The 26,211-nt window shown below is 36.3% G+C and overlaps 5 protein-coding genes across 8 annotated transcripts; 4 read left to right on the top strand and 1 right to left on the bottom strand.

The window, feature by feature from the left end:
* Positions 1 to 4,212: 4,212 nt before the first annotated feature.
* Positions 4,213 to 5,644, top strand: LOC124213113 (hemolymph lipopolysaccharide-binding protein-like). Its single transcript, XM_046614021.2, has 3 exons — positions 4,213 to 4,410; positions 4,649 to 4,730; positions 4,853 to 5,644. Exons 1-3 carry the CDS (start codon positions 4,299 to 4,301, stop codon positions 5,250 to 5,252), a joined length of 594 nt encoding a protein of 197 aa, XP_046469977.1. The 5' UTR covers positions 4,213 to 4,298; the 3' UTR covers positions 5,253 to 5,644.
* Positions 5,645 to 6,215: 571 nt separating this feature from the next.
* On the top strand, positions 6,216 to 7,329 carry LOC124213111 (chymotrypsin-like elastase family member 2A). The gene has a single exon (XM_046614019.2). It carries the CDS (start codon positions 6,263 to 6,265, stop codon positions 7,178 to 7,180), a length of 918 nt encoding a protein of 305 aa, XP_046469975.1. The 5' UTR covers positions 6,216 to 6,262; the 3' UTR covers positions 7,181 to 7,329.
* A 5,064-nt stretch (positions 7,330 to 12,393) lies between these two features.
* Positions 12,394 to 14,077, top strand: LOC124213112 (protein lin-7 homolog C-like). The gene is made up of 5 exons (XM_046614020.2): positions 12,394 to 12,651; positions 12,951 to 12,992; positions 13,088 to 13,200; positions 13,414 to 13,659; positions 13,787 to 14,077. The coding sequence occupies exons 1-5, from the start codon at positions 12,615 to 12,617 to the stop codon at positions 13,943 to 13,945; spliced, it is 597 nt and encodes a 198-aa protein (XP_046469976.1). The 5' UTR covers positions 12,394 to 12,614; the 3' UTR covers positions 13,946 to 14,077.
* Positions 14,078 to 14,485: 408 nt separating this feature from the next.
* Positions 14,486 to 20,423, top strand: RhoGAP68F (Rho GTPase activating protein at 68F). Of its 4 annotated transcripts, none has more exons than XM_046614009.2 (10): positions 14,487 to 14,806; positions 16,446 to 16,553; positions 17,306 to 17,449; positions 17,617 to 17,800; positions 17,913 to 18,131; positions 18,203 to 18,301; positions 18,690 to 18,877; positions 18,953 to 19,153; positions 19,244 to 19,350; positions 19,439 to 20,423. In XM_046614009.2, exons 1-10 carry the CDS (start codon positions 14,758 to 14,760, stop codon positions 19,610 to 19,612), a joined length of 1,473 nt encoding a protein of 490 aa, XP_046469965.1. In that variant the 5' UTR covers positions 14,487 to 14,757; the 3' UTR covers positions 19,613 to 20,423. The 4 variants fall into 4 exon arrangements, with proteins under 4 accessions (XP_046469968.1, XP_046469965.1, XP_046469966.1 ...); XM_046614010.2 differs by having other exon boundaries at positions 14,488 to 14,806; positions 17,620 to 17,800; XM_046614011.2 differs by lacking the exon at positions 14,487 to 14,806 and adding an exon at positions 14,872 to 15,393.
* On the bottom strand, positions 19,833 to 25,120 carry Rab21 (RAS oncogene family member Rab21). Its single transcript, XM_046614018.2, has 4 exons — positions 24,701 to 25,120; positions 24,440 to 24,607; positions 23,696 to 23,814; positions 19,833 to 23,289 (listed from the first exon to the last, which is right to left on the bottom strand). Exons 1-4 carry the CDS (start codon positions 24,848 to 24,850, stop codon positions 23,046 to 23,048), a joined length of 681 nt encoding a protein of 226 aa, XP_046469974.1. The 5' UTR covers positions 24,851 to 25,120; the 3' UTR covers positions 19,833 to 23,045.
* Positions 25,121 to 26,211: the final 1,091 nt, after the last annotated feature.

The raw sequence follows: 26,211 nt of genomic DNA, 5'->3' as shown, positions 1-26,211 counted from the left end.
GGAAGATACGTGACGTGTGATACGAACGAATGAACGGTGACGTTGCGCAGGCGAGGTGAAACGATTTTTAAAAATTTCACGAAACGAACCTTCCAGAGTCCAAATTTAACGTCTAGTTTTCAAACCCTACGTAGGGCTTAAAGACAGTAAAGCAGGTTCTATTTCAAAGCAATGTCAGACCCTACTTCGATGCTAAAAATGTCCGAAAATTTAAAGTAGAGTCTGTTTAGAACCTCCTTTAACCCCCCAGAAGCAGGATTAAATCTGCTTGTTTGAAATCCTCCTTTAACGCTCAAAATCCTAACACGCTGATAAAGGTCCGTCGATTCTGATCGATTATGATTATGAAATGAAATTAAAATCCCAATAAATAGGAACTGATTTACACGGGTGTTTAATCGTACTTTCCGTATATTCAATCAGTTAAAAGTGTTTTTGTATTCGTAAGAACGTTGACTGAACACAGTTGAAATGCAACACTTAATTTTCAAATGTTATCGAAGCTCATCAAAATTATTTCCAAATATCTCTTTGATTATTCATAGTCAACACTTGAATGCCGCTGTGACAATATATCTATAGAGAAGGAGTTAAAAGTTCAATGGAGGAGCTGTGGATTGAATAGCATTAAAACAGTTTCAATGGTCTACTAAGAGCGTCAAAGTAGGATTTGGTACTTTAATTTTTAGGATTCGGAAGTTCAACGTAACATTTCTTGTTTCAGTTTCCTTCAAGGTATGTTTATATGAACCTCGACTAACAATGAGTCAAATCTGGCGCAAAATTTCGTCTCGAGTTTCTACCGTCTCGTGACGTTTTTCCTCGCACAAAATTGTGTACACACACACACACGCACGCACAATTGTGAAGAAACTTTGGATCGTTTCCGTATTTTTCCAAGAAGACCAGCCAAGCCGACAGACGGGGATAATTGGTTCTCGGTTTGTTTGAAGAGAAACCGAATAGACGGACTGAATCCACGGGTACGGTAGAATCGAACGAGGATAGAAAAAAGTTTACATCAACTCCCGCGAGTGCTTTCGAACTTTGGATTTTAAACATTATTCATGCGTTGACGCAGCGTAAAATGTTTACAGTCAATTTTCAGGACTCGTGGTTGATTTCTGATACTAAAAATCTGTCATCTACGCGTCGCACTTCCATGAAGGACGAAAACCGATTGGTTTTCCATCGTTAATAGGCCGCTGTTCCCTCAGGAGTTGAACAACCGGCGTGGCCGTGATTCGAAATCGATCCGTATCCGATTCCTCCGATTTTTCTTCGGTAAAAATTGACTCTACTCCGGATCCGGTCAGCGATGGAAGCGCGGTTGATTTCAACGGTGGATTTTGGAGGGTAGGAAGATTTCCCATGAACGTCGACGTCGAGAATTTTCGCTTTTTTTGAACCTTCGGCTGCTTCAGACTCAGAACCTTTTTTACCTCGTCGTTTATGCTCGCTGGTGTCGCTACTTTAACGCTTTCCATGTTCCAGTCCGTCCTAACCATCTGAATTATAATTTATTAGTGTTAAACGTGTTTTACTCGAGGTTTAACCCTTTGAGTCACGGTGATAAGTATTCTTACTACCTTTCTGATATCTATTTTTTTATATGTTTAGAGAACTTGGCAACATACTTCTTTGCGGTTTATTGCTATTTCTGATAGCATACGAACAGTAATTGTTGCCATATAATGTAAATTGATATTTGTCAGCAGAATCTGATTTCAGATTCGTAATCAGCGAGCCCAAAACCCATAGCATACTATCTTATGATAAAAGTTGACTCAGTACAATAACGTGTAACTCAAAGGGTTAAAAGTTTCGATTTCGTGCAGAACCAAACGATGAGCCGATTCTTCTCGCATATAATTCACATCGATTTGTGTGGAAAATGATTGATTGTTCCCTGATATAAAAGTAATTAATTTTCGATTTAGATTCACCGGAAATTTGATGTAAAAGAACGAAATCAAAGGTTTTGAATTCAGGTTAAACACGGAAATTTGAAACGGAAGTATTTCGATAAGTTACAATTATTTCCAACACAGTCAAGTTCGTGCTTCTAACGTGAAATTCAACGAACCTCGATCACGCTTTCCTCCAAACTCGTAAAACGTTGGTTGACCTCAGACAGCTGACTTGAGAGTTGGGTCAAGCGATGAGTGATTTGCAACTCCTTGTTAATGTCCCCCTCGATCTGATTGATAAAATACACGGTCGAAACCGAATCGGATTACGCCAAACCATGAAAAATCTATCCGATTGTCTAACTAATCTAGATAGTTGAGATAATTGTTAAAATATACGATTGAATAGTTCATTTAAAAAGCTCACTTCCTTCATAGCGTCCGAAACTTTCTGCCCTATGTAATCGAGGCTCGATCGCGATTTTCCAACCTACGAAAGATTACCTGAAATTATCTGTATACGCATCGAAAAATTTCAAGTCAAATAATCGACGATTTTTATCTTACCGCGTAATTGAAATCCGCGATTTCCGCCACCAATTTGCTGTGCGATCTCATTACGTAAAAGAACTAGAAGTTGGAAAGAAATAATTATTACGGAGTTGTATGTTCATTCCCTGAAATGATTTTGATTTCAGATTGCGAAAACGGTAGAACGATTCTCCGATAGAACTTAATTTTGTACGGAGTTGAATTCACTTTAAGCGTGTTGAAACAAACCTCAAAATTCAGCTTAAGTAAGAGACATAATTTCTTACTGTATTACACTCACTCGTCTACAAATGTACAGTCCGACGATAATGTTGATGAACATGAATATCACACTGTTGAATAAACCGAGTAAAAAGAACATTTTTCGTCATATGATTGAATTACAACTGACTGTTAATATTTTATGCAATAAACCTACGTACTCCATGTTTACCTAAACAGATGCGCAATTCTAGTTTCTAGTGAGATTTCGTTGTTTTTGAAACGTCATTCCGGTGAAATTAATACGTGCATTGTACGGCAATTCGATTAATTATTATACTCCCTCGGTTACAGAGTATTACAAAATCTAATCGAGCTCGTAATACCGTTAAATTTTGTCGAATTAATTAAATTTCAATAACGTTACGAGTTTCAAAGACCATCAGCTATCGGTTTAAATCCGCATCAATCGAATTTTACACTGGCCGATGGTGGAAACGGTTTCTGCAATTAACAACCGGAATTCAGTATCCACGACCTTGAATAAAGCTCGCAGGAAGCTGCAGCTCGATAGTAAATTTATGCCGATAACCATTTGTTGATATCGCGGATTTTCACAATCTGTAAGAATCGCTTCAGCATTAATTGCGTATGGAAAAGAATTACTTTTAAATAAAGATAGATTCTTCGCCTGTTTAAAATTGTTATTTTTTTCTCTCTCTTGATTAATCGGAACAAGGAAATTGCCATATAGACCAGAGAGAAAGAAGCCTGGGAGAGATCAAACTTCCGTTTCACGTGTCACAATTTTGGTAGCGCCTTCTGACACTGAAATAGGTTTTTGAAATTGATTTTCGATAAATTATGGACGGTAAATGCAGGTTCTTTACGCTGGTTTACCAGCAAAAAGGCGGTGCATAATTCAGAGCATATTTACCATAACGAAATATCGCCACAGAAGTGGTCGAAACCGAACAAATCACAAACCAGGCCGTATGGTAAGCTTGTCTTTACCGACCGAGCAAACCTTACTTTTCGTCTAATCAATAAACAAATGAATGAGAACGGTTCAAATTTCGACAATGTAGCTTGCACGTTTTAAATTCGTGGCAAAAAATTGCATATATTAAAATTCATCACTGTAATTGCGAAACATTGATATATTTTAATTACCGGTATTCACTCTGAGTAAACTATGATTAATAAAAATCCCGAGTTTATAACGATTCGATTACGCGATAAAACCTCGCATGCAGAAAAAAACTTCAATGTAGATTTGTGATCAGAAACCGAATTTCACCCAAATTTGGCAAGTTTTTGGATTCCGTTCCGCAAAATTCGATCCGCCATTTTGAATTTCCAAATTTCAAGTTCAGGTTTGTAATCAGCGACTTAAAAGACACGAGCATACCAAGTTCGATGTAAATCCGTTTCTAAATTGAGAGATATTCAATGTGCTACGAGGTACACATATATACCTATGAGTCATAACCAGTTGTTGCACTTTTTTTCGCCCATTTAACAGTCACTGCCAGTAAACCGGTTACTCCCGAGGCATCGACGCTCAGTCAACTTTGTGAAGAATCCACGAGACGTCGAGACCGGTAAAGCTTTCGGTACATCTTAATCTCAGCCATGGGAATCATCTTCGTTTTGATTCAAATATTCTTCTGTGCCAGACTGTCAATGGCACAACAACAACCAGCCCCTTATCCTGCAGTAAACTGGTATTATCAACCATCGTTCGGTAAGTATTTTCCATGAGTGAAAAAAGTCGTAAGTTTTGTAACACATGTATGGATTTTGCATTTTTTGTTTTGTCTTTTTTTTGCCTGTTCCATTTTGTTGTTCCATTCTTCTCTAATAACTCGGCAGTAATCGGTAGCAGATTTGAAATTGCGAGAAATTTGAAAGGAATATATTTCACGTCATAGGTGGTGGCTCATCCACATGTTTTCCTTGGTATATATAATTCCTATGTATAGGTTGCAACTGGAACTCACTTTCTATGCCGAAACCGCCCTACCTGCCGTGGAATCAACCGTACGCGAAAAGAGACGATTACACGTAAGCCTTCACTATCAATAGTTGATCAGAGTATATATTTCTTCTAAGTGTACACTAGTACACTCCGCGTGACAAATTTTATGGAACTCCCGTTCAATTTTCTGAATGTTTTACGTACGCAGGTACACGCCGAATATTGGCGGTTACAAAGTTCACACGCGAGCTGTTCCTTGGAACGATGCACGAATGACTTGCGAAGAGGAGGGTGGTCACTTGGCCATTCTCAACTCCATAGCCGAAGCGAAAGTAGTCACTGAGTTGTTCAAAAAATCATCTCCAATCACTGGATCACCTCATCCGGATTTTGCCAGTATTGGATTTCACGATCTTTATCGGGAAGGCCAATATGTGACCATTCACGGTCAGACGTTGGCGAAAGCTGGTTTCGGCGAGTGGGCAGATGGACAACCAGACAATTCGGGTGGTGCCGAAAATTGCGGATCATTGCACAAAAGTGGCGGACTTAACGATATCAATTGCGGTACACAGTTTGGTTTTATATGCGAGTTACCAATCTACTGATGAAGACATCTAACAAGAGTGATCGATTTTTATTGGCAGACAGTATGTCGTTGATAAATAACGTAGAATATAAAGTATGGGAACCGTATTTGAGACTAACATATGTAGAATAAAAAATATTTCTATAACCTGGACAAATCTGCAGTAAAATACAAAGCGAACGCGATGCATGAAAATTTATTCATATGACGGACCATCGGCAACTCTTGATCAAATACCGTCCCCAAAAGGGTCGAAGAAGACAACAGAAGCATTTAAAAAAAGCGATTAAATAAATGAATCACACTTTGTGATCACGATGATTATAAACACCACCGATAAATTTGTGAACCCAAAAAATATTTCATGTATTTCACACAATGAAAAATAAAAACCGAATCGACACAACCAAACGTTTTTATGAAACCTTAAATGTGAAGCGGTGAATATCGTTACCGAAATTAGAGATAATTGATTGAAAAGAAAAGTTAGTAAAATACGATGTCGCTTCGTTCAAGCCGACAACACTTCATTTTCGTGCCGTAAATAATACAGATATACGCAACCAATTTGGACGGAAACATTAAAACGCATATTTTGAATAACGATTTTCGGATATAGCAAATGAGGCCGGAAGTCCAAATCACGCTGTCATTAATCGAAAATAATAGACAAAATAAAGTAGAAAACAGTTAAGATTGTATCGTATCAGTGAATGCGAATTTTTTCATCTCAGTTGAACAAATAGTTCGTTTTCGATGTACGTGTATAAAGCACTCCTACATTAAATTTCCATTTGATCAGGTTATAATCGATCGTTCGAGAGTAGACGCTTATCACGCGTGACGATTCGCAACGGCGCCATTGCATCGCGCAGCTAATGAACAAGAGGTGTAATGAAATCCAAATGAATGTGAAGGTAATTTTCTCAACACGGTTCCGACGATTGAATGATAAGCGGATTGCACACGGTATATGAATCAGGGAGTAAGCCTGGGTCGGAAACAGAGTGCTGCGGACTCACGAACATCATGAAGCTCAATACTTTATCCACTATTCTTACGTGTGCCCCGGTACTACTTCTTCTCCATGGAAGCTCAAGGTCAACCGTACTCGCATCGCCATACACTGACAACGATTCTGGCAGGCGCATCATAAATGGACAGCAAGCCGATCCCGCAGATTTTCCATTTTTGGTGAGACTCGTCGCGGACGGAAATCTCTGCGGTGGCAGCATAATAAACAACTACTGGATCGTCACTGCAGCTCACTGTATAGTCAGTGATAGATGTCAGGCGATAAAAATATACCCTTCGAATTCGCAGCGTGGTCAGCCACCGCCGATACATACTGCCGAATGCGTGATCCACCCCCAGAACGACCCGAGACGGTACGCCTTTGACGTCGCCCTCATAAGAACTGTTGAAAACATGGTCAGTGGTGGACTTAAAGCGATCTCCCTTCCGCCACCAGGCACCCGTTACCCCCCTGGCACTCCGGCTACCATCGTGGGCTGGGGAAAAATGGGATACGACGCATATCCTCAAACTCTTTTACGCGGACAGTCAGTGCTTGTGACCTGGGACGTGTGCAATTCAGAGTTCAAGCCTGGTGCAAATCGTTGCAGCGGCAACCCGGACTGTAACGTTGAGGATATACCGAACAGAATATTGTGCGCCCGAGGCCAAGGACCAGATCCGCAAAGTACGTGTGGCGGAGATTCTGGAGGCCCTGTCATTATTAACGGGGACCTAGCAGCGATCAACACTGCAGCAATATACGACAGTAACGACACGCTTAAAGCAGGATGTGTACCTGCGAGTCCGACGATGCACACCAGTATCGTTGACTATTTACCATGGCTATTCTCTCTTGTTGATCCTAACGTCAATACGGCAGGGTTTCCGGTAGCTCCAGAATCCAGCACCACTTTACTCGTCGATGGTTGAGGCATATTCCCAGGCAATTGGCAAGTCGGCATCGAGTGTTGGAAAACAAATAGAAATCTGATTAGTACATGACTTTCAAAATTTTCCACAGTTACACACGATGATGAGTTTACTTTGTTCAACAAAATAAATACATGGAAAAATTGTGATACTGTGTATAAAACACAATTCCTGACCATCCCCCGAAATAAATTTTAAAAGCATTGAACTAACTTCCTAGTATCGTTGATGACGATTATTCGTGAATTGATAAGGAATTGTCTTTCTATTAAATAGCTAGTATAAATGGCGTGGCTGTATGAGTTAGTGATTGTTTATGACATTTTGTTGGAAACAACAAGCGTACACTGATGAAAACTATGTCGAGCCCAACGTGACATTCGCGGCTACAGTCTTTAACTTGATTATTTGTATTGGTAAATAACAATATTAATTGTTAATTTTTTTAATCAATATCAATGTTCGACCGAGGATTATTGAAGTAAATATTTTGTTCGACAGAACATTGTTTCTCAGTGTACTTGTAAAAAAAATTGGTTCGTTACCCTGAAACAGAAAATAATACGATCAGTACAACAAATATTTTTATACACCTCAGAAGTAATTCTTTATATTACTTAAAAGATTCTTCTCTATCACTATCTACTTCGCGATTGATATCCCCGCGCGTTGAGCGCTGGCTAGTAAATGCCGCGCTGCCTCTCAGTATCGAAAAGTATCAAGTCCACGCGCAAATGACGCGGAAAAACTTAAAAACTTCGTTATTCATAAGAAAATTGATCGAAGAGCTCAACACTCAACAGATCAAGAATGATTTACTTTTTTGTATACAGTTGCGAAATTTATCGATGAATGTCGCATTCGAATCCAGTATTTAATCTATACGCAAAAGCGCGACTGATTAATCTGTGGAAACACTTTAAATATCTAAGACTTGTCGTAAAATTCTGTAGAAATCCAATCCACATCTGCGTCTTTTTGAATCCAACGCATTTCTATGCGGATTGTTGTTCTCAGATACGAATCAAGTCCGGAAGGAAGGGTGGGGTGAAAAAAAGGCATGCATTATTGAGTGGCGTGACGGTCGGCGATCCTCTTCGACGCGAAGTCTTCGAGCTCAGTATCTGTCCTCATCTAGCGTACCACGGAACGCGATAGATGATTGAGAGATGCGTTTTGCCCATTCAGACGATCACAGAGATCAAGTTCATTGAATAATAATTGGTAATAATTCAATAATTGGATTGAATAACAGCTAGAGGATGATAGCAGGGTGACAAGAAATGGAGATTTGAACCTCGTTGAAATTTAAAAGCTTACAAATAGCGAAGACATACTTTTACTGAGTATTTTACGTGTTTTAGGAGGAAAATTTCTGTGATCGTTTGACGCTGTGGATTACAAAAGTTAGTAACATCGCGGTACATTACGACCTTCGTACCCTCGCCTGATTCCCACCGGAACCACCCAACGGAAATGTTTATCAAAAGTGATTCACACGCATCAGCATACACTCCGCGACGGCTCCCGAAACGACCACCTACCTACCCGGTTACCTATATTCGATCTAAGCGATTCTCCATGTTTTCCAACACACACCATTCTTCCTCATTCGTACCGTGGTTACTGTGACTTACTTTTTCGTTGATTACCTGTAGGGAGCAAAATGTTTTTCGTACTATAGTCAGCCTGTTGTTATACGATAATATTGAAAAGAGTATGATTCAAAAAATCATAATGAACAACTTCAGTAGAAGCAACAGTACTTCTATAATTTCCGCATATTATGTATTATTTTAGTGAGTACTGGCAGACTATCTGTCGATCAACCTTTTGTAAAATGGATTAGAAACATCCTGTCTGCTTATCGGCATTTTTCTAAGCGAGCTAAACTTGCAATTGATCGACATTTGTTAGATGTTAGATAATAGAAAATTACTGACAATATACCATGCAATTTGAAGATTTTACTCTGGGCCAGATTTTGAAATTTCATTGATCCAAAAATCATGTGAATTTGATTGAACAATCGTTGGATTGTGTTGAAACTTCGGGTGAAACTATCAGTTAAACGACATCATTGATTACATCAAACATAAATTAAGATGTCAGTAACTATACACAATTTGTTGTCGCGAATGCCGAGTAAGCGATAGTAACCTACGATCGCGATGCTCATTCCACTTTCAGCAACGTGCAACATTCTACCTCCGAATAAGCTAAGGTCAAACAAATTGTGGTAACAAAATGATTCAACAGAAAGTCAAGCATCGTTGCGATCGCGAATGAGCGTATCCATGAAGCTAAGAAATTAAAAATTTGAGTAACAATTGTTACCGCCACGCCACGTGACAAGGGAAACCTGGGGAAATACCCGTAACCTAACACATGCAAACTCACCAACGTTGCCGAGTAATAGAGAAGTTACACAGATGTCTCTGCTTGAATCTGGAAGAAGCAAAAAAGAAAATTTGAATCAATTTATCCATCTCAATTTTCAGTTCTCACATTAGTAGTACAGTAGTAGTAGTAATAATTTATTCTTGCAAAATTTTACATGTATTAAACAAAAGGATTTATTATTATATCAGATTAATTATCACTGTTGTCTACTACTAGATTTATTCACCACATTGTACTCAAGCACAAAAATTTCGCTTCAAAGGTACCACCTTGAATTGTCAAACAATTAATCAAATAAGAATTCTTACCTCCTCTGGGTTGCTCTACATTGTACACATGTAGTTCTCGTAGCATCTCAGATTGAATGGTGAAGCGACGCACTTTTAACACTGCAATAAGAATGTAACAGAATATTACTCACACAATATACTTGGATCAGATTTCATGTCACTACATGCTATCTGTTTCAAAACAATTTTTTATGCATAGAGTTTCAGTAGTTTCTGATGTATTAATAAATAAACTGCAAAAATTAATAACAGAAAGCTAATAAAATAAACATTGAATAAATACATAACATCAATGAGCAGCTTTATGACTAATTTCCAATGAAAAGCTAAATAGTAATTAAAAATCATATCAATTATGTACCTTCCAGTTTTATTCACTGCAGGGGTTGCTCTAGTTTTCACTTTGTTCGCAGACATCGATTGATCGGGTTACTGCATTTAGATCATTTCGAAATGCATTCAGTTCGGCTGAAATATAGTTTGTCTCTGTGGTCAGATAAGAGATGACTTTTTGTTAGTATTTTATTCTCCAAATCAATAAACGCGCCACTGAAACTTTGCAATCATTTTTTTGAAATATAATCAAAGATCCAATAGCAATAAATTTCTACTAAAATACAAAATTCTCAAAGTGAAGGGAGCGTGATGTTATAACCAAGAATGTTTATAAATTTATACCTGTTTCGTATTTTTCCACAATATGTTGACCTGTTCAGCTTCTGCACTTTGTTTTCTATTATATATTGATAATGTCAGTTACTTCATATGTTCACTAGCCCTGATTAAGCTTGCTGCAGTTCAATTCTGTAATTAGATAAAATATCACAATATTTTGTTAATATTTCATGTTTAACATATGGTATATACTCATTATGAGTAGCTAAACAAACGCAATTTCAGTGTGTTCTGTGTTATGCCAAACCGTGGAAAATGATATGGATTACATAATGAAATGTGACATGATTGACATTAATTTATACTGTTTTGTAAGGACTCCATTAATATCTGTTGATTTTCTGAAATAAATTCATGAGTTCTGCTGCCAAATGATGTCTTCCAAGGTTTATTGACAGGATCCTTCAATCCGGATAATTACTAATGTCAATCAACGATGTTGCAATTTGTTACTATCATCATATAAGAGAACAGTATTTTGTTAGTAATGTAATGTGAGCATCAATTTAAACAGCATTCGAAATTTAACATAATTATTCAAAAATATAATAGGTATGAGGAATAAACAACCACCAACGATTTACATTTGCTCGAAATTTTGAAATATATGTGAAATCCACAAAAATTACTGGCAGTGGTGATATAAATTTAATAAATGCGTTGCTATTGCCTTGTACAAACATGTGTTTACGCGAGCAACGCGATCCGTTAACCGTAATCCGAGTCACAAACTCAAACGAAGGTCACGTTTTGCAAGATCCGTTTCATCAGAACGTAAGAATGAAAACCACATGGAAGGTTATCGGGGCATTTGCTTGTCACAAAACGCTTGTGTCTAATTAAACGTCTGTCGATAACCTACTCATCAAACTTTAGAAATCTACAATCCAAGAAGCTACACCGTAATAACACTCGATTCCACACTTAATCTCACTTTTTTCTGTTGTACCTGGCCATTTGAAACGACAGAGAAAACTTGGCTACGATCTAATTGCGCATTTACTGAAAATTAGCCAAACAATCGATAAAAAAAAATGACACTCGACGCAGAGAGACAAAATTCGATATCGCTCAAAGCTGAAGTTACAGAAAACAATGGAACCCAAAACACGAAACTCACCTTCGATGCTCGCAGGATGTTGTCATTGCAGTCACTCGTTTATTGTCTGGGCCACACACTGCTATTTGTGTATTATTCACAGTTGAGTATCGTAGAGATAAACTGATTGATCGAATAACGTAACAGCCGACACAACACGATCTGAATTCCGGACTGATCCTGCACAACATCTCACCCCGGCTGCTCGAAAACAACTGACGCTCGGACTCGCGTTGCGAGCTGCCCGAAACGTTCTCAGATATTTGAAAAATTTCTGTAATACGCAGCGTCAGGCGTAAATTTGAATCCTCTGACGACGTTCGTTAGAGCATAGGTATAGACATGAAGGAAACCTGGTATACCATTTCGTGTTTTTTGTCTAACGCCACGGGCTAAACAAAGGAGCAGGTGAGAAGTCGGTATCGGGTAGAAAGATATTTTTAATTTCAACTGTTCTTTGGATGCAAAATCGGTGTAATGTTCAAATTATTCAACGGCATGAACAATAGATATATTGCATGGGGAAAACTCATACCTGGACCATAGAGTAGGTATCACTAGGGGCGTCCATAGGCTTATAGAGATAGACTGCGCGGTCTTACGGCGTGGATTTGCGTTGACTGGCGTTGATAGCTGATTTTGGAACGCTCCCTAGGCAACGAACGGTGCTCTATATGGAACAGAGAGAAACCTCATAGAATCGCCTGTATCGAAAGCTGACTCGCAGTGCTCCAAGTCGATTTGAGCCGAACCTCCACCTATCGGCCATTTTCAAAGGCGTTGGAATTTTCTGTATTGGACGGTGTTCGATAATTACTGTTATGGAATTTGGACTACAGCCAGCAGAGTTATTGATAGAGCAAGAACATTGTTGGTGAAAGTTGAAAAAAACTAACTTAGTGATCATTGCGGAGAACGAAGAGAGTAATTATCATATTAGAAATATTCGTGATCTCGCTTAACATCAATGGCAACGATTGGAGAACCTCTCACATTAGCCAGAGGTAAGTTAACTTATTATTCTTGTTCACTCACAATCAGTTTGGAATATTGTCAGTTCGTCGTGCAAACGATATATTTTTCAATTCGTAGATACGCTTTTTAGTGTGATTAGTAATTGAATTGAACGTGTAACTGTAAATCCATTGAATAAAGAATTTTAGAATAAAAAATACATTATCTGGTGCTTTAATTCATTTGTCTATATGCCTGTAGGCTTATCTAATTATTAGTTACTAGAGTGTACTCAGCATTTACTATTTTTAATTCTGGTACTGACTTATATTTATTTTTGTATTTATAGATGTTAAAAGATCGATCGAACTTCTCGACAAACTACAAAAGAGTAAGTTGATTATTGACATTTTATCAAAAATTATTTATTTATATTTCAACAAAGTTTATGTTGAATAATTGATCAATGATGCTGACTTATTTCAGGTGGCGAAGTACCGGCTACAAAGTTAGCAGCACTGCAGAAGGTACTTCAAAGCGACTTTCTCAATGCAGTAAGAGAAGTCTATGAACATGTGTATGAGACCGTTGATATTCAGGTAATACTAATTATAAGCAAGTAGATCTTTTTCATAAAATAATCAACTTTTTCTCTGAAGATAATGTTTTGGAAAACATGCAACTGATTCCAAACATTTACTTTATTTGGTGTCTGGTATGCGCCATTCGTGAATTTTTCCGATTTTATCTTTATTACACGTATCCTGTTTAAAACCACTTTAATATAAGGGTATGTGGAATTTTCGGTACAGGGTTCTCAAGATGTGCGTGCTTCCGCCACAGCTAAGGCAACTGTGGCTGCGTTTGCAGCTAGTGAAGGACATGCCCATCCGCGAGTTGTCGAATTGCCAAAAACAGAGGAGGGTCTTGGATTCAACGTAATGGGAGGAAAAGAGCAAAACTGGCCTATATACATATCTAGAATTATTCCAGGGGGTGTGGCTGACAGACACGGTGGTTTGAAACGTGGTGACCAGCTACTCTCTGTTAATGGCGTGGTGAGTAATGTGAAATTCTTACATCGTTGAAAAATTAAGATCTAATTATATTTAAACGCTGCTGCTCAAGAATTTGTATGATGATACAGGATATTGTAAATAACTTTTTTTTTCTCATTTCCTCTAGTGTGTTGAAGGCGAGAATCATGATAAACCTGTGGAATTACTGAAACAAGCCCAAAACTCAGTGAAGTTAGTTGTTCGGTATACTCCTCGTCTTCTGGAAGAAATGGAATCGCGGTATGACAAACTAGGGGCTGCACGTAGGCGCCAACGTGTGCAATAGACTTGAATGATTATTTTTGTTAATACATATATAGAATTTATGAGTAACTGATATAGGTACAATGTAATGTTATTTCTATTCATTATTATACTTTCAAGCGACGAATCAATATATGGCTTACTTATCTTGTAATTCATTACCTAGAAATAATTTCTGTAGGACGATCTACAATAACAACATTATCAGTATTTTTTAATGAGCCAATTAAAACTGATTCAAAATATAAATCAATCCAATTACAAGTGTATGGGCAAATCCTCTAAACCTTGATCTCTATTTACACTTATAAGTTCAAACGAATTTCCAAAAGTGGACTCGACTTGGAAAACCAAGCGCTTTGTAATTGTCTCAAGTAATGCCTGACGTATGCAGGACCTTGTTCCCCCGATAGCAGCGACATCAAACTTGGACATCGGAAGCTTGCAAAACGTCTTCAACCCTGAAATCACGCCACCATTGAAATTTTATATACATAGAGGAGCTGTCGCGCGACATTCTGAGATAAGCTGAAAGTAGCAGCAATCCACTAATCGATTATAAACGATGTGAAGTAGTGAAGTAGCCGTTGATCTGAAGTGGGAGGTGACGATTATTAGGCTGGGAACTGAGTCGCGACACCAAACACTTGAGCAGATGCGGATGAAAGTGTGTCCCGAGTGTGTGTGCTTGCGTAGGTAGTTGGGTTCGCGTTATCAGGTATAACGATGTGGCAAAGTCTAAAGAAATAGTGAAAATAATTTTCGGATAAAAAGGGAAAAAAAAAAACAACACAATATTACATTCTTTTGTCCTGGTGAGGCTATTTTCCAACTATGGAAGCCGACTATCAACCAACGCCAAGTCCAGCCAGAGTTTTGACAGGTAAGAAAGTCAGTTGGAGGTTGAAATAGATTATATCGATAACGGCACGCATCTGACAGTTAAATATCACTCGGCAATTCGATGCGTCGGAAGTAAAAGTCTGAAAAAATGTTTGACAAATCGTGGCATTCGTTACTCGATTCTCGAACGCTCCTTATCTTAAAAATATTACATCCGCCGTCACAGAGGTTATAACGCGTTCTTACTCACGCACATCTACATGTAAATACACACACGCACGCACGTAACGCGTACTCCCACCATATTACGCGACGACGCAATTGTTGTTTGACTCTCCGTAGTTAGAGAAGCGATAGTGGGGGAGAAATAAGCAAACAATCTTTGAAGAGTGGAGAGAAAAAAATTTATTTCGAAAGTCGCCTACTTACAACTCCACCTTTTCTTTTCTCATAGTTTCACCGATATATGATATAGTTTTACTTTTTTCTTTTTCTTGCTTCGTAATTTTAATCATGCGAAATAAACATTTGTCAAACACTCTAGAGGTGTAATTACAATCATCTCTTTATTTTCTTATTCTGTACGAGTTGACACCATGAAGTCTGTCAATAACATCGGCAAAAAACGTATGTGAAAATATCGCCTTATGTAAACTTTTAAATTAGTCAAATAATCAGCCAGATGGGCAGAGTGGAATGTGCATACCGGTATCCAATTTTTATCATTGGATATTAAAAAATCATCATTTCACTTATAAACTTGAGTTTCAATAGTTAGGGTAATTTATTGACAAGAGGTGCGAAAATTTTGTTCAATAATAAAAAAAAAAGAAATAAAACAAAGTCATCACTGAAGGAGTAAATTATCCCTGGGAAAGAACGTGCGCTGCTGAAAAAAAAACAAAATAGTTGGATCAAACACGAACCGAAGTACTGTTTATACCGTTTACAATTTTCCCTGGACGATCCACTGTTTGTTATTTCAAAAAAAAAAACATCCGTTTCGTTACATGTTTTGTAATCGACAATCATCTCCTAATGAATGCTTTTCATTAATGGAAAAATTAAGGAAACACTTGTCACAATACACCTGTGCTGGATTGAATGCTTTTATTTTTAACACGATTTGCCCACCAATTTGCATGTATAATATGTACAATTAATAATAACGCATGACTTTCGAAGTGTCGATCTGTATTTACTCGCCCTCAATAATTTCGTCACAGCAGAAACACTCCATAAGTGACGAATCTTTAATTGCAATGAACAAACAATAATTATATGCTCGGTATTATCTCTGATTCTATGTCTCCACTATGCATGCCTCAAAGCTATGTGTATTTACAAGAATAATTGTGGTAAAAATCACCCTTTTCCTCCCTGGTTCTCATTTTTGTAAATAGGATTTAATTACCAACAGCTTGCCTACGTAGATGCGCGGAGCATGAATAGATTCACGCACGAATTCCCTACCTAGCATTAAGACTCGTAAATCGTTTATGGAGAAAATACTTTATGCTCCGTGAGTGAAAGGTGGGCAGATCGATACAACAAACTTTTAATGTGTGGTTACTCAAAGATTTAGAATAAGAAATTGCCACCGCTTTGTCGTACGTTTGCAATACCTTCCTGTCCTAAACCCCTTCATGTGTATTGACGTACCTGTGTCTGTGTGGTAGCAATGAACAATGAAGGCGAAGACCCGTACCCGAGTCTGTCGGATTATCATGATTATGAGCCCAACTTGGAATTTGATGACACCGAACTCCAGGCAACTTCGGACAGCGGTAAGGTGTAAACGAGGCGTGTTCGTTTTGTAGCAAAAATTATATTTTGCCTAATTTTCGTTCAATGTCTCTGTAATACTTTTGAAATTTTCTGAAATAGATCCACGCAAAATCCATTCAAACTTCACTAACCACTAGAGACCAAAGTCTTACCTTGTGTATCAGAATTTAACCAGCTTTTCTTTCTTTTGATTATCATCCCACTCAATACAGGGTGTCCAGTGACCTTAGACTATGTAATAAGTTGGTATAATCCTTCTAGCTACTAGACACCCTCTGCTATCTGTTTCCGAGGACAAAAGTCTCCCTTCGATATACTAAGAGGTCAGCTTAAGATCCCAAACAAGTTATTAAGGCATATTCTTGCTGCTTATACTTCTAACTGCTTTGCTTCAAGCTTTCGCAACTTTAATTTCACCCTAACATGGTTCTACTTAAAGCTGCTAGCAAATTTTCGCTCCTTAGATTTTCTTTTTCTCCACATGTTTTTTTGTTCCTCAACATGGGAATCATACCTAAAAACATTTTTTTAATTACATATCAACATGAATGGTTCGTCATAGATTAGTCGCTTTATTTATTTAATTTAATTAATAAGACATTTCAATCATCTCGTACACCGTAATTTACCCTTACCTCAACATTTTTGACCAGTAATTTGGAGCTGAACAAGCAACATATCACATCTGCCACACTACTTTAGTTCACGTTTTCTTCAAAGTCGTTTACTGATTCGAAGTCACACTTTACAGCTGTAGAACTGCTCGAAGAAAAGTTAGATTTAAGTGCTAGCTGCGCTGGAACAGGACTGGACTACTTAGAGAGCCCCGTAAGCGATGGAACAATAGAAGAAAATTTTGAAGAGGCTCTGGTGGATGCACCTGTTATTGAAACCGGTATGTGGCCTTCGGATTCCTTTGTACATCCCTCAAATGTTGAAGATAAATAACTTTTAAATGTTCAATATTAAAACTGTTGATTAGATAGTGTAGAATTTCACCTGAATAAGGAATATGAACAAAAGAATTGTGCAAAGTATTGAATAACGATATTCTATTACAAGCAGCGGACGATCTGGCAGCACTCGAAGGTGACCTTGTGGACGAGGAGGATTACCTTGATATTGCGAGACTTGGGATTGTTGAGGTAGTCGGGGATGACAGTGCAGGGAGAAAAGTGATTGTTGTGTCTGCTTGTAAGCTGCCGTCAAATGACGAGGAGACCTTCAATCATGCTAAGTTATTGAGGTGAAATAAGTTATTCCCAAATTACGTGGGACGAAAAATATTGACGCTGCACCCCATACTACAACAATTTTCTAACAATGTATATTCAGTTAAGAATGATTAATTTCTCCAGATATCTCACACATACCTTGGACACTTTCGTCGAGCAAGATTACAGCTTAGTATACTTTCATCATGGTCTGACATCGAAAAATAAACCGCCATACGCATGGTTGCGTCAAGCATATCGAGCTTTTGACCGAAAATATAAGAAAAATCTTAAGGCTCTTTATTTAGTACACCCAACAAATTTTATCAGATTTGTCTGGCAAATCTTTAAACCAGTGATTAGGTAAGAGTTACAGAAAATACGAAATTACTGAAGCTTTTGTTATTCCTTTAACCTGTTTTCCCTGTTTTCAGTGCTAAATTTGGGCGCAAAATGATGTACGTTAATTACCTGGAGGAGCTTGCACAACATATCAATCTTGATCAACTTTGTATTCCTCAGCAAGTTTTACAGTAAGCAGCTGGAATTGACTATGTTTTTTCCCCCAAATTATGTAGGATGTGAGAATAAGGTGTATAAGTCGTAAAATATTGTTGTTGGCATTAAAATGTAGCAAAATACCATATACATATTCAAGATGAATAACGTTTCACAAGATGGTTTTGATAGAAATAATTAAGCCATAAAAAGTGTCACTTACTCTATAAAGTTATGGTTAAAAACATAAAAAGAAGTAACAAAGTTTTGACTACTGATAAAAGGTCGATCTGCAACCAATCATCTGAAAAAGTTGTGAACCGACTTAGACCTCTGTTTCATCCATCCACACAATTTTCGTATTGAAACTAGGGAGTGCAATGCTTTCCACAAATGTAACATCAAGTATTTATTAATTTTCAGACACGACGAACAGTTAATGATAAAAAATAGAAAAAATGTACCTGTAAGTCCACCACCCACAACTGTCGTTACTCCGGTAGCAACAACGCAATTCGGCGCAAGTCTACAATTTATTAGAGAAAATAATGGCGACGAAATGATACCACCTATAGTAACGCAGTGTATAGAATTTTTGGATACTCCAGACGGTGAGGCACATCATTCAATGTTTCTTGCAAATCAGTGCGCAAACAATAATAAACATCATTGTTTTACTTCGACAGCATTGGAAACTGAAGGCCTGTTCAGAAGATCAGCCAATGTAACCGTGATCAAAGAACTTCAAAACCGTTGTAACTTGGGATTGCCTGTAGATTTTCGAGGTGATCCTCACATAGCGGCTGTACTTCTAAAAACATTCCTTCGAGAACTGGACGAACCACTTATGACCTACGAACTTTACGATGAAATAACCCAGTTTCAAAGTAAGTAAAAACAACTCTGAACCGATGATGTTCTACATTAACATCTATTTAGACCCTATTTACCATTCATCTTTTTTCATCATTCCAAAGGTTTATCAAAAGACGAACGACCTCGGAAAGTTAAGATATTGATTCTTGAAAAACTACCTGAAGCTAACTATCGTCTTTTGAAATATATCGTTCAATTTTTATCCAGGGTGAGTTTAATTCTCATTGTTTCTCTCACTGTAATTCATGGAACGTCGTGGCCATGGAACAAATACTCATATTTTTTAACACTCGTAGGTAATGGACAGAAGTGATCTTAACAAGATGACATCGAATAATCTGGCAGTAGTATTCGGTCCTAATTTAGTAAGAGCTCCATCTTCTCGAGGAATGTCACTTTCAGCAATTGGTCCGATCAATCAGTTTACCGACTTTTTGTTCATGTACCAAGATAAAATATTCATCATTTAAGACTGGGTTAGATTACTAAAAGTGTTGATTCATTAAAGGCCTATAAAACGTTAACAAAATTGGTACTCGTTTCAAATAACAGACTGAAACACTAATCAGATTGTTCAAATTGGATTTGTGGGGAATATGAAAGTACATGTGTCAATTAATTAAAAAAAAAAAAAATCTAATTTGAGCGCATTAGACACTTGCTCCACGGCTTTCATTTTTGCATAAATCATTGCATCGGTAAAACTTTTATATTTGCCTCGATTTTAAAAATTTTAATTTACAGACTTGGAAGAGACACTGCAGGTCAGTTATTTAATTTTGAATAATATTTCTCTTATTTATCGAATATAGCTCGAAGCATTTTCATATTCACAAGATGGATCCTACATATGAGTACAATTCAATAATGAGCATATAGTATTTTTATATAAATCACAGTAGCAAGTACACGCAAATCCAATTTTTAATATCTACAAAAAAGCCTCACGTTTGAACACACGTTCTTGTGTAATGTTCTATAAAATATTTTCCTTTTTGTCTTTGTCGTGTAAAGCATAGTTGATATTTTTTACTAATTTATATACTTGCTGAAAAGCAAAAATCGTAGAACATACACAGGTTTTCTTCGTAAAGTATTTCACAATAATGAATGCACAACTTTTTTTCTAGCCAAATATGCTGCGATCGTCATGAGTGTTGCGTAGAATGAATGTGAGCAAGCTGATCAGTGTTGTATGACAGTTTTTAACATGTGAATAATATTTATACAAAAAAAAAAAAAGGGAAAAAATTACCACTGCATACCAAAGATAGATGAGAACGTCATATAATGTAATCAGTGTAAACTGTAGGTATACTCACAAAATAGTCTAATTAAATGGGTAAAATTAGTAATTATTATATTTTTTACGGAATGATTATCGAAGATTGAATATTTCTTGGTAACAAAGTTTTTCGACCATTATAGTATTGTAAAAGATAATCATTTATATTCGAATTATAAAATTTGAGATGTGCGTTTGCTTAGCTTTATTGAATTTCTTGCGTAATACCCATTACAGTTTTACCAATATTCCAGTAAATGGTAACCAAAGCCAAGTCTCTCTTCAATTATATTACATAGAATAGTAATTTATTATTCTCAAAGAATTTTGTCACACAATGTTAGGCAATCTTCGACACATTCCGTACTGTAATTTATAAATTGTAAATAATCTCATGGTGTATAAATTCATAGAATAGATATATATACATATAAATATAGTACTGATTTTTAAATAAAGTATTGAAAAAAGCGTATAAGAATAAAATATAAATACATATAATAACGAACAGTGACAAAAATATGATAATCGAATTAGCAAATTATTCAATATTGTTTTATGCTGGCATAAGAACGACGAATAAGTGAGATACTGAGATATAGTAATTTTCATTTATCATATTTCGTAGTTTATGTCATAATTTGAACTTCTCAAGTATCAATTTTCAGCAATCGATAATAGATATACCTATATAACAAAATACAGAAATCTTGAACGAATTGAGTATAAAAATTGTAATAGGCGACGCAAAAACTGTATTTCAACAGCGTTAAACAGACAAGAATTTAAATAACCATTCCATGGTTAGAAACTGAATTGTAAGTTTAAAAAAATCTTATGCATACGCGAATAATTTGTTTTGAAAGAAATTACAAATATATTCAGAGAGAGTTTCAACAAATGTGTTTAGAAAAGAACAAAAAAAATTTTTTTTTTTTAAATAACTTGTAACTGTGTGAAACGAATTTGTTCTGTCGCACATCTAACAATATGAGACATGCACACAATTTACGAAAATATAAATAACTTGCCACTGACATTCCTATATGATGTGCATTACGTAATTGCACAATTGCCACTTGCGAACATGAAAAAAAAATACATCAGTCATAGGTTGACTCGTCATTCCGGATAATACATAATTTACACGTCAACACATTATTCAGTGAAATATCATCATATGTTACATTGCATTATAGTTCTGACCAAGAGCTGTAAATGTTAGGATAACTAAATGTATGCACGATCCATGTACCTGTGATAGAATAGCACATTGTATCTTTATCTTTCGAACATCATACGGATCTGAATAAAAACAATATAGTACTAAAATCAAATTATACCAATCGAATTCTCATTTCTTTAATTTATACAGAATCTCGCCTAAATTAACAAAATATCGTCAACACTATTTGACAGAGTCTCGAAGACTTATACTAGTGAAAAAACAGTAAGGTCGTAAATTATATTAAATTTATTCGTGTAAATATATGCCAATAGACAGCAATATATTTACAAATACAGTATATGGCAACGCAAAACAACAAGTGTAATTTATATAATAACATCATTTATAAGTCCCTAGTACGAGTTCGGTAATTCGATACAGTGGTATGTAACATCATGTCAAAGACAATTATGAATTTACACAGTCTGGAACAGTAACGCGAAATAGGCGTCCTTATAAATCTTTTTCTACAATCTAAATACGTCAGTAATTTGAAATTTGATTTTTTTCTTCGTTCAAACGTTATACATTAATTATACTTATATCTATTAGATATATATATGAGCTTGCATTCAATAGGAACATTATGCTGTCTAAAATGTTTTGGAATTTCAATGGTAGATTCACACAAATTTATCTTGCGTACAAAACACTTTTATTAAACACTTTCACGAGGTTCTTGAAAATTCCCATAGCAAAAAAGTTTCAAAGTCGTTAGTAACAAGTTATTCCTATAATAATCCATGTGAAGCTAACTAATTTACATGGGATTAAAACTGAAATAAGCATGATATATAACTTTCTTTCACATTTTAACACTGCGAGTAATGTAAAGTTGTTACAGCATCAGCTAAAATATTAATGATTAAATATTTGAATATATGCAAGTACACGTGGAAGTGTTTCAGCTAAAATATTGCTGAATGTTCACTCTGTTCTACTCTTGGTAAACCACGTGCATATGATACGGTATATCGCTTAACATATAGTGTAAAATATCTCCTGTATTCTCGTCTTCGGTAGGCAGGTAAGCTATTGATTTTACTGTTGACATTTCTAAATGGCTTGTTCCAGGTAAAAATTTCAAACTATCAAAGAAATACAGATAAATAAGAAGTTTATTTATTTTCAATTTCAATTATTGTTAAATTTTTATGATCGACTGATAAATGAGACACTGATCTGATTGAATACAATTACGTTTTCATATACCTGTAAGTATATCCACCTAATTCGTACTTGATCCACAGGCTGTATGTGTTCAAAACGACTACAGTATACTTGATCACATTGAAATTTGCAAATTTTCGTGTTTTATAATTGTAAAACAACTGCTATATACAATTATGTATAACTCAAACCCCCTAAAAACTTAAGCCACGTCATCGACCTATGATGAACTTTGCGAAAATCCTCCACAGCAGGAGCTTGAAGCTGGTCTCTCTTGCTCAGCTTCGTCTTCGACAACCACGACATTCCGTCGCGTGCTATTTGACCGTGTAAGAGTAGATTTTTGCTCAACCATATCCGCATGTACCATCATGCGGCGGGTTAAATCTAGAAACATTTCTTCAATGTTTTGATTCTGTTTTGCTGATGTGTGAAAGTGGACCGCACCAACTTGTCTGGCATATCTGAGGAAATAATTCGTATAAATTGATTCTGTTAAACATAAAATAGTAGATTGGTAGCTTGCTTCCTTGATAAGAATGAAATGGAATAATGAATATCTGTGCTTGTGCATTTATTTCGCATGTAATTGTTTGTTTTTTCTTCTTATTTCAGTCTAGTCTAATTATAACTTTGTATGCTGGGTTAAACAAAGCAGATTGATGATTGAAAAAATAAAAAACAAGATTATCTTATCAGAGAAAAGATTCAGGTTCGTTGACAGATATTTTCATACTCGTTTTCTTTCTTTGTTGATTTTGTACACTTTTTAGGTCTTCTGAAAGTGATGTCCAAATACTTTTATGAAGTTTATAATGTGAACTGACATATACTTTACTAGAACAAAACAGCGAACAACGTGTAACTCACTCTTCTGCTTCTTCCTGTGTTACATTCCGATCCCTCTCAAGATCTAATTTGTTACCAGCTATGACAAGGCAAATTTCACTGCCAAGCATCTTTTTCAACTCCTTCACCCAGTTTTTTACCTATAAATATATAAATATAAAAATGAGGAATCAAATAATGATTCTACACTTTTGAACGAAAAATAAAGTAATATAACGAAGTGTAGAACTGATATAGGAGATTGATAAAAATGAAAGGCAACTTAACTAATGAGAGTAGTTTTGCAATTGAGAAATTGATAATAAATGAAAAGTGGTAAATCACAAATTTGTAAGAATGGATGATGGAGTTAAAGCAACATAAACATCGTTTATTTCTTTGGTGTAAAGTCGAAGAAACTTTACTTGACTTTTATCGATGCCGATGCGAAACAGCTTGCACAAGAAACAAGTAAAATTTAATCCAGTTATTTTCAAAGTATTCAAGTTGTTCAAATCAAACAACTCCATATTTTTCACATAAAGTTGAGAAAATAAGTATTGTCAGCCATAATATCGCTGTATCTAAATGGTATCCTCAATTGAACAAGTTTCGGAGCAAAGCTTATTGTAAATTTACGTATCCAATTATAATATCGCATCTTGATGATTATTGATCCAAACTTCTGACTCAATACGCGGTTTACTGATTTATTTTTAATTAATTGTGAATAAAATAAAATAAAATAATATATGTTACAAGCTGGTGTTCATTCACTCTTCGAACCTTTTGAAACGAGTCCTCGTCGGTAATATCGTATACCAGAATTGCGCCGTTTGACATACGATAGTAGATGGGTCCTAAGGCATGAAACTTTTCTTGTCCTGCCGTATCCCAGATAGCCAAATTCACTCTTTTTCCATTAATGTTGAGTTTCTTATTAAGAAACGAAGCCTGCGAATAAGTAAATAGGTTACAAGTTGAATGGTTTATGTATGCACGTATCGTTCCAAATAGGATAAGAGAAAAAAATGACGATTCAAATACCTGGAGAGTGGTGATATGTTTGTCGTTGAATTTGTCCTCGACATATCGTAGAGCGACAGATGTTTTTCCTACGCAACCTTCGCCGAGCAAAACAACTTTAAAATTGTAACCATTGATTGAATTATTCGCAGTCGGTGAGGAACTGGCCATTGTTTACAAAAGTAAAATAATATTATAATTGAGAAAAGAAATGAGAATAAGCTTTTATGAAAATACTATTTTACGCGTTTATCATTAACGTACAAACTAGTATTTGTCATTATATTCTATAAGCCTAGCTCTCTGACAGTAGAAGTAATCGATGTATATCGTATGTATGTACGTAATTTTACTTTTTTTTTTTTACAACTACTATCTCTCTCGCGGTTGTCCACGGAACGTCAAGTGCGAGAGATCAGCTGTTCTCACCTGTATCATTACAAGAAATTTTCCTCGCCAACAGATTTAAACGCATGCGCGATCGTCGTGCGTTATCTTCTTGATACGAAGGTTAGAATCATCTACAGTAGATGGCAGGTGGTCTACGACCTCTAGGAAAAAATAAACACTGTATGCCGCATACGATACGTCAATCCGACGTCAACAAATGGTTTCTAACGAGATCAGTTCGTTATACGCTTAGAACAATTTGCAATATCTCGATCGTTTTGAATCGACTAGAAACTCGGAACAATCTTTGCTTTACAATGCATTTAATGCCTTGCGATCTTTCTTCGGGAAACATTTAAGAGACGAAAGTAATCTTGATGCATTCAAATGTCATTGCCTTTGGCGTCTTAGCTCTCCGAGCTGCCAAATCGAATTAACAAGGAGTATATCAATGAGTCTTTGTAATCCTCTTAATTGTTGCTAATGTTCACTCTATTCTCACAGATTTAAATGTATGAGCTTTCTTACTTTTCAAAGAAACGGACTTGTCCTCATTTAACCTGAATCAACCGGTGGAAATTGTTATAAACTGTCGAAATATGACGTTCTCCATTTGGTGGTTCGTAGTGTTTACATAATTAATTATTTCGTCGTGCGAGAATATAATCCCAATTGAGTAGCATTGAGCAAAAGTATCAACTATTTACTCTACGCTGGGTAAAAATACCAGCTCAAAATATACTGCAATGACGGGGAAAACCTGTTTCGAATGAACGTGCGCATTTGCGGTAACCCCAAATTTTAAGTCATCTCGTATGTCGACGAGATTTGTACCGTATCTATGCATTATTTCTCTGTGGATGAAATGGTGATATTGGAGAAAGAAAAATTAACAAATTTTGCCCGCAAGTTGCCGTAATATTAGTAAATATTTGTGCTGTAGGATAAATCCAAAGATTCGAACGTTAAAATTCGACATCACGACTGACAACACAGCTCAATGCCGATAATACAAAAATCATCACGCACTCTAGCGGTGACATCGAAAACTCTCGTCTAGCAACAAAACTCAAACGGCGCACAGGAAGCGAATCAGCGATAACCGGAAGCTTAATTCTGACAGCCAGATAGAGCACTTGACA

This window comes from Neodiprion pinetum, chromosome 2, assembly GCF_021155775.2.
Source record: "Neodiprion pinetum isolate iyNeoPine1 chromosome 2, iyNeoPine1.2, whole genome shotgun sequence".
Lineage (NCBI taxonomy): Eukaryota > Metazoa > Arthropoda > Insecta > Hymenoptera > Diprionidae > Neodiprion > Neodiprion pinetum.
The sequence above is the reverse complement of the archived record's forward strand: the minus strand, read 5'-3'. Positions and strand labels throughout refer to the sequence as shown.

Excerpts from the sequence above, each read along its gene's own strand:
- LOC124213112 (XM_046614020.2), top strand. The coding sequence starts at position 12,615 with ATGGCAACGATTGGAGAACCTCTCACATTAGCCAGAG. Across the intron at positions 13,201-13,413 it reads ATGAGACCGTTGATATTCAG|GGTTCTCAAGATGTGCGTGC; the intron begins GTAATACTAATT and ends TTTTCGGTACAG. Across the intron at positions 13,660-13,786 it reads TACTCTCTGTTAATGGCGTG|TGTGTTGAAGGCGAGAATCA; the intron begins GTGAGTAATGTG and ends CATTTCCTCTAG.
- RhoGAP68F (XM_046614009.2), top strand. The coding sequence starts at position 14,758 with ATGGAAGCCGACTATCAACCAACGCCAAGTCCAGCCAGAGTTTTGACA. Across the intron at positions 17,450-17,616 it reads TGCACCTGTTATTGAAACCG|CAGCGGACGATCTGGCAGCA; the intron begins GTATGTGGCCTT and ends TTCTATTACAAG. Across the intron at positions 18,878-18,952 it reads ATTTTTGGATACTCCAGACG|CATTGGAAACTGAAGGCCTG; the intron begins GTGAGGCACATC and ends TTACTTCGACAG.
- Rab21 (XM_046614018.2), bottom strand. The coding sequence starts at position 24,850 with ATGGCCAGTTCCTCACCGACTGCGAATAATTCAATCAATGGTTACAAT. Across the intron at positions 23,815-24,439 it reads ACGAGGACTCGTTTCAAAAG|GTAAAAAACTGGGTGAAGGA; the intron begins GTTCGAAGAGTG and ends ATATATTTATAG. Across the intron at positions 23,290-23,695 it reads ACACAGGAAGAAGCAGAAGA|ATATGCCAGACAAGTTGGTG; the intron begins GTGAGTTACACG and ends TTATTTCCTCAG.
- LOC124213111 (XM_046614019.2), top strand. The coding sequence starts at position 6,263 with ATGAAGCTCAATACTTTATCCACTATTCTTACGTGTGCCCCGGTACTA.
- LOC124213113 (XM_046614021.2), top strand. The coding sequence starts at position 4,299 with ATGGGAATCATCTTCGTTTTGATTCAAATATTCTTCTGTGCCAGACTG. Across the intron at positions 4,411-4,648 it reads GTATTATCAACCATCGTTCG|GTTGCAACTGGAACTCACTT; the intron begins GTAAGTATTTTC and ends TCCTATGTATAG. Across the intron at positions 4,731-4,852 it reads GCGAAAAGAGACGATTACAC|GTACACGCCGAATATTGGCG; the intron begins GTAAGCCTTCAC and ends TTACGTACGCAG.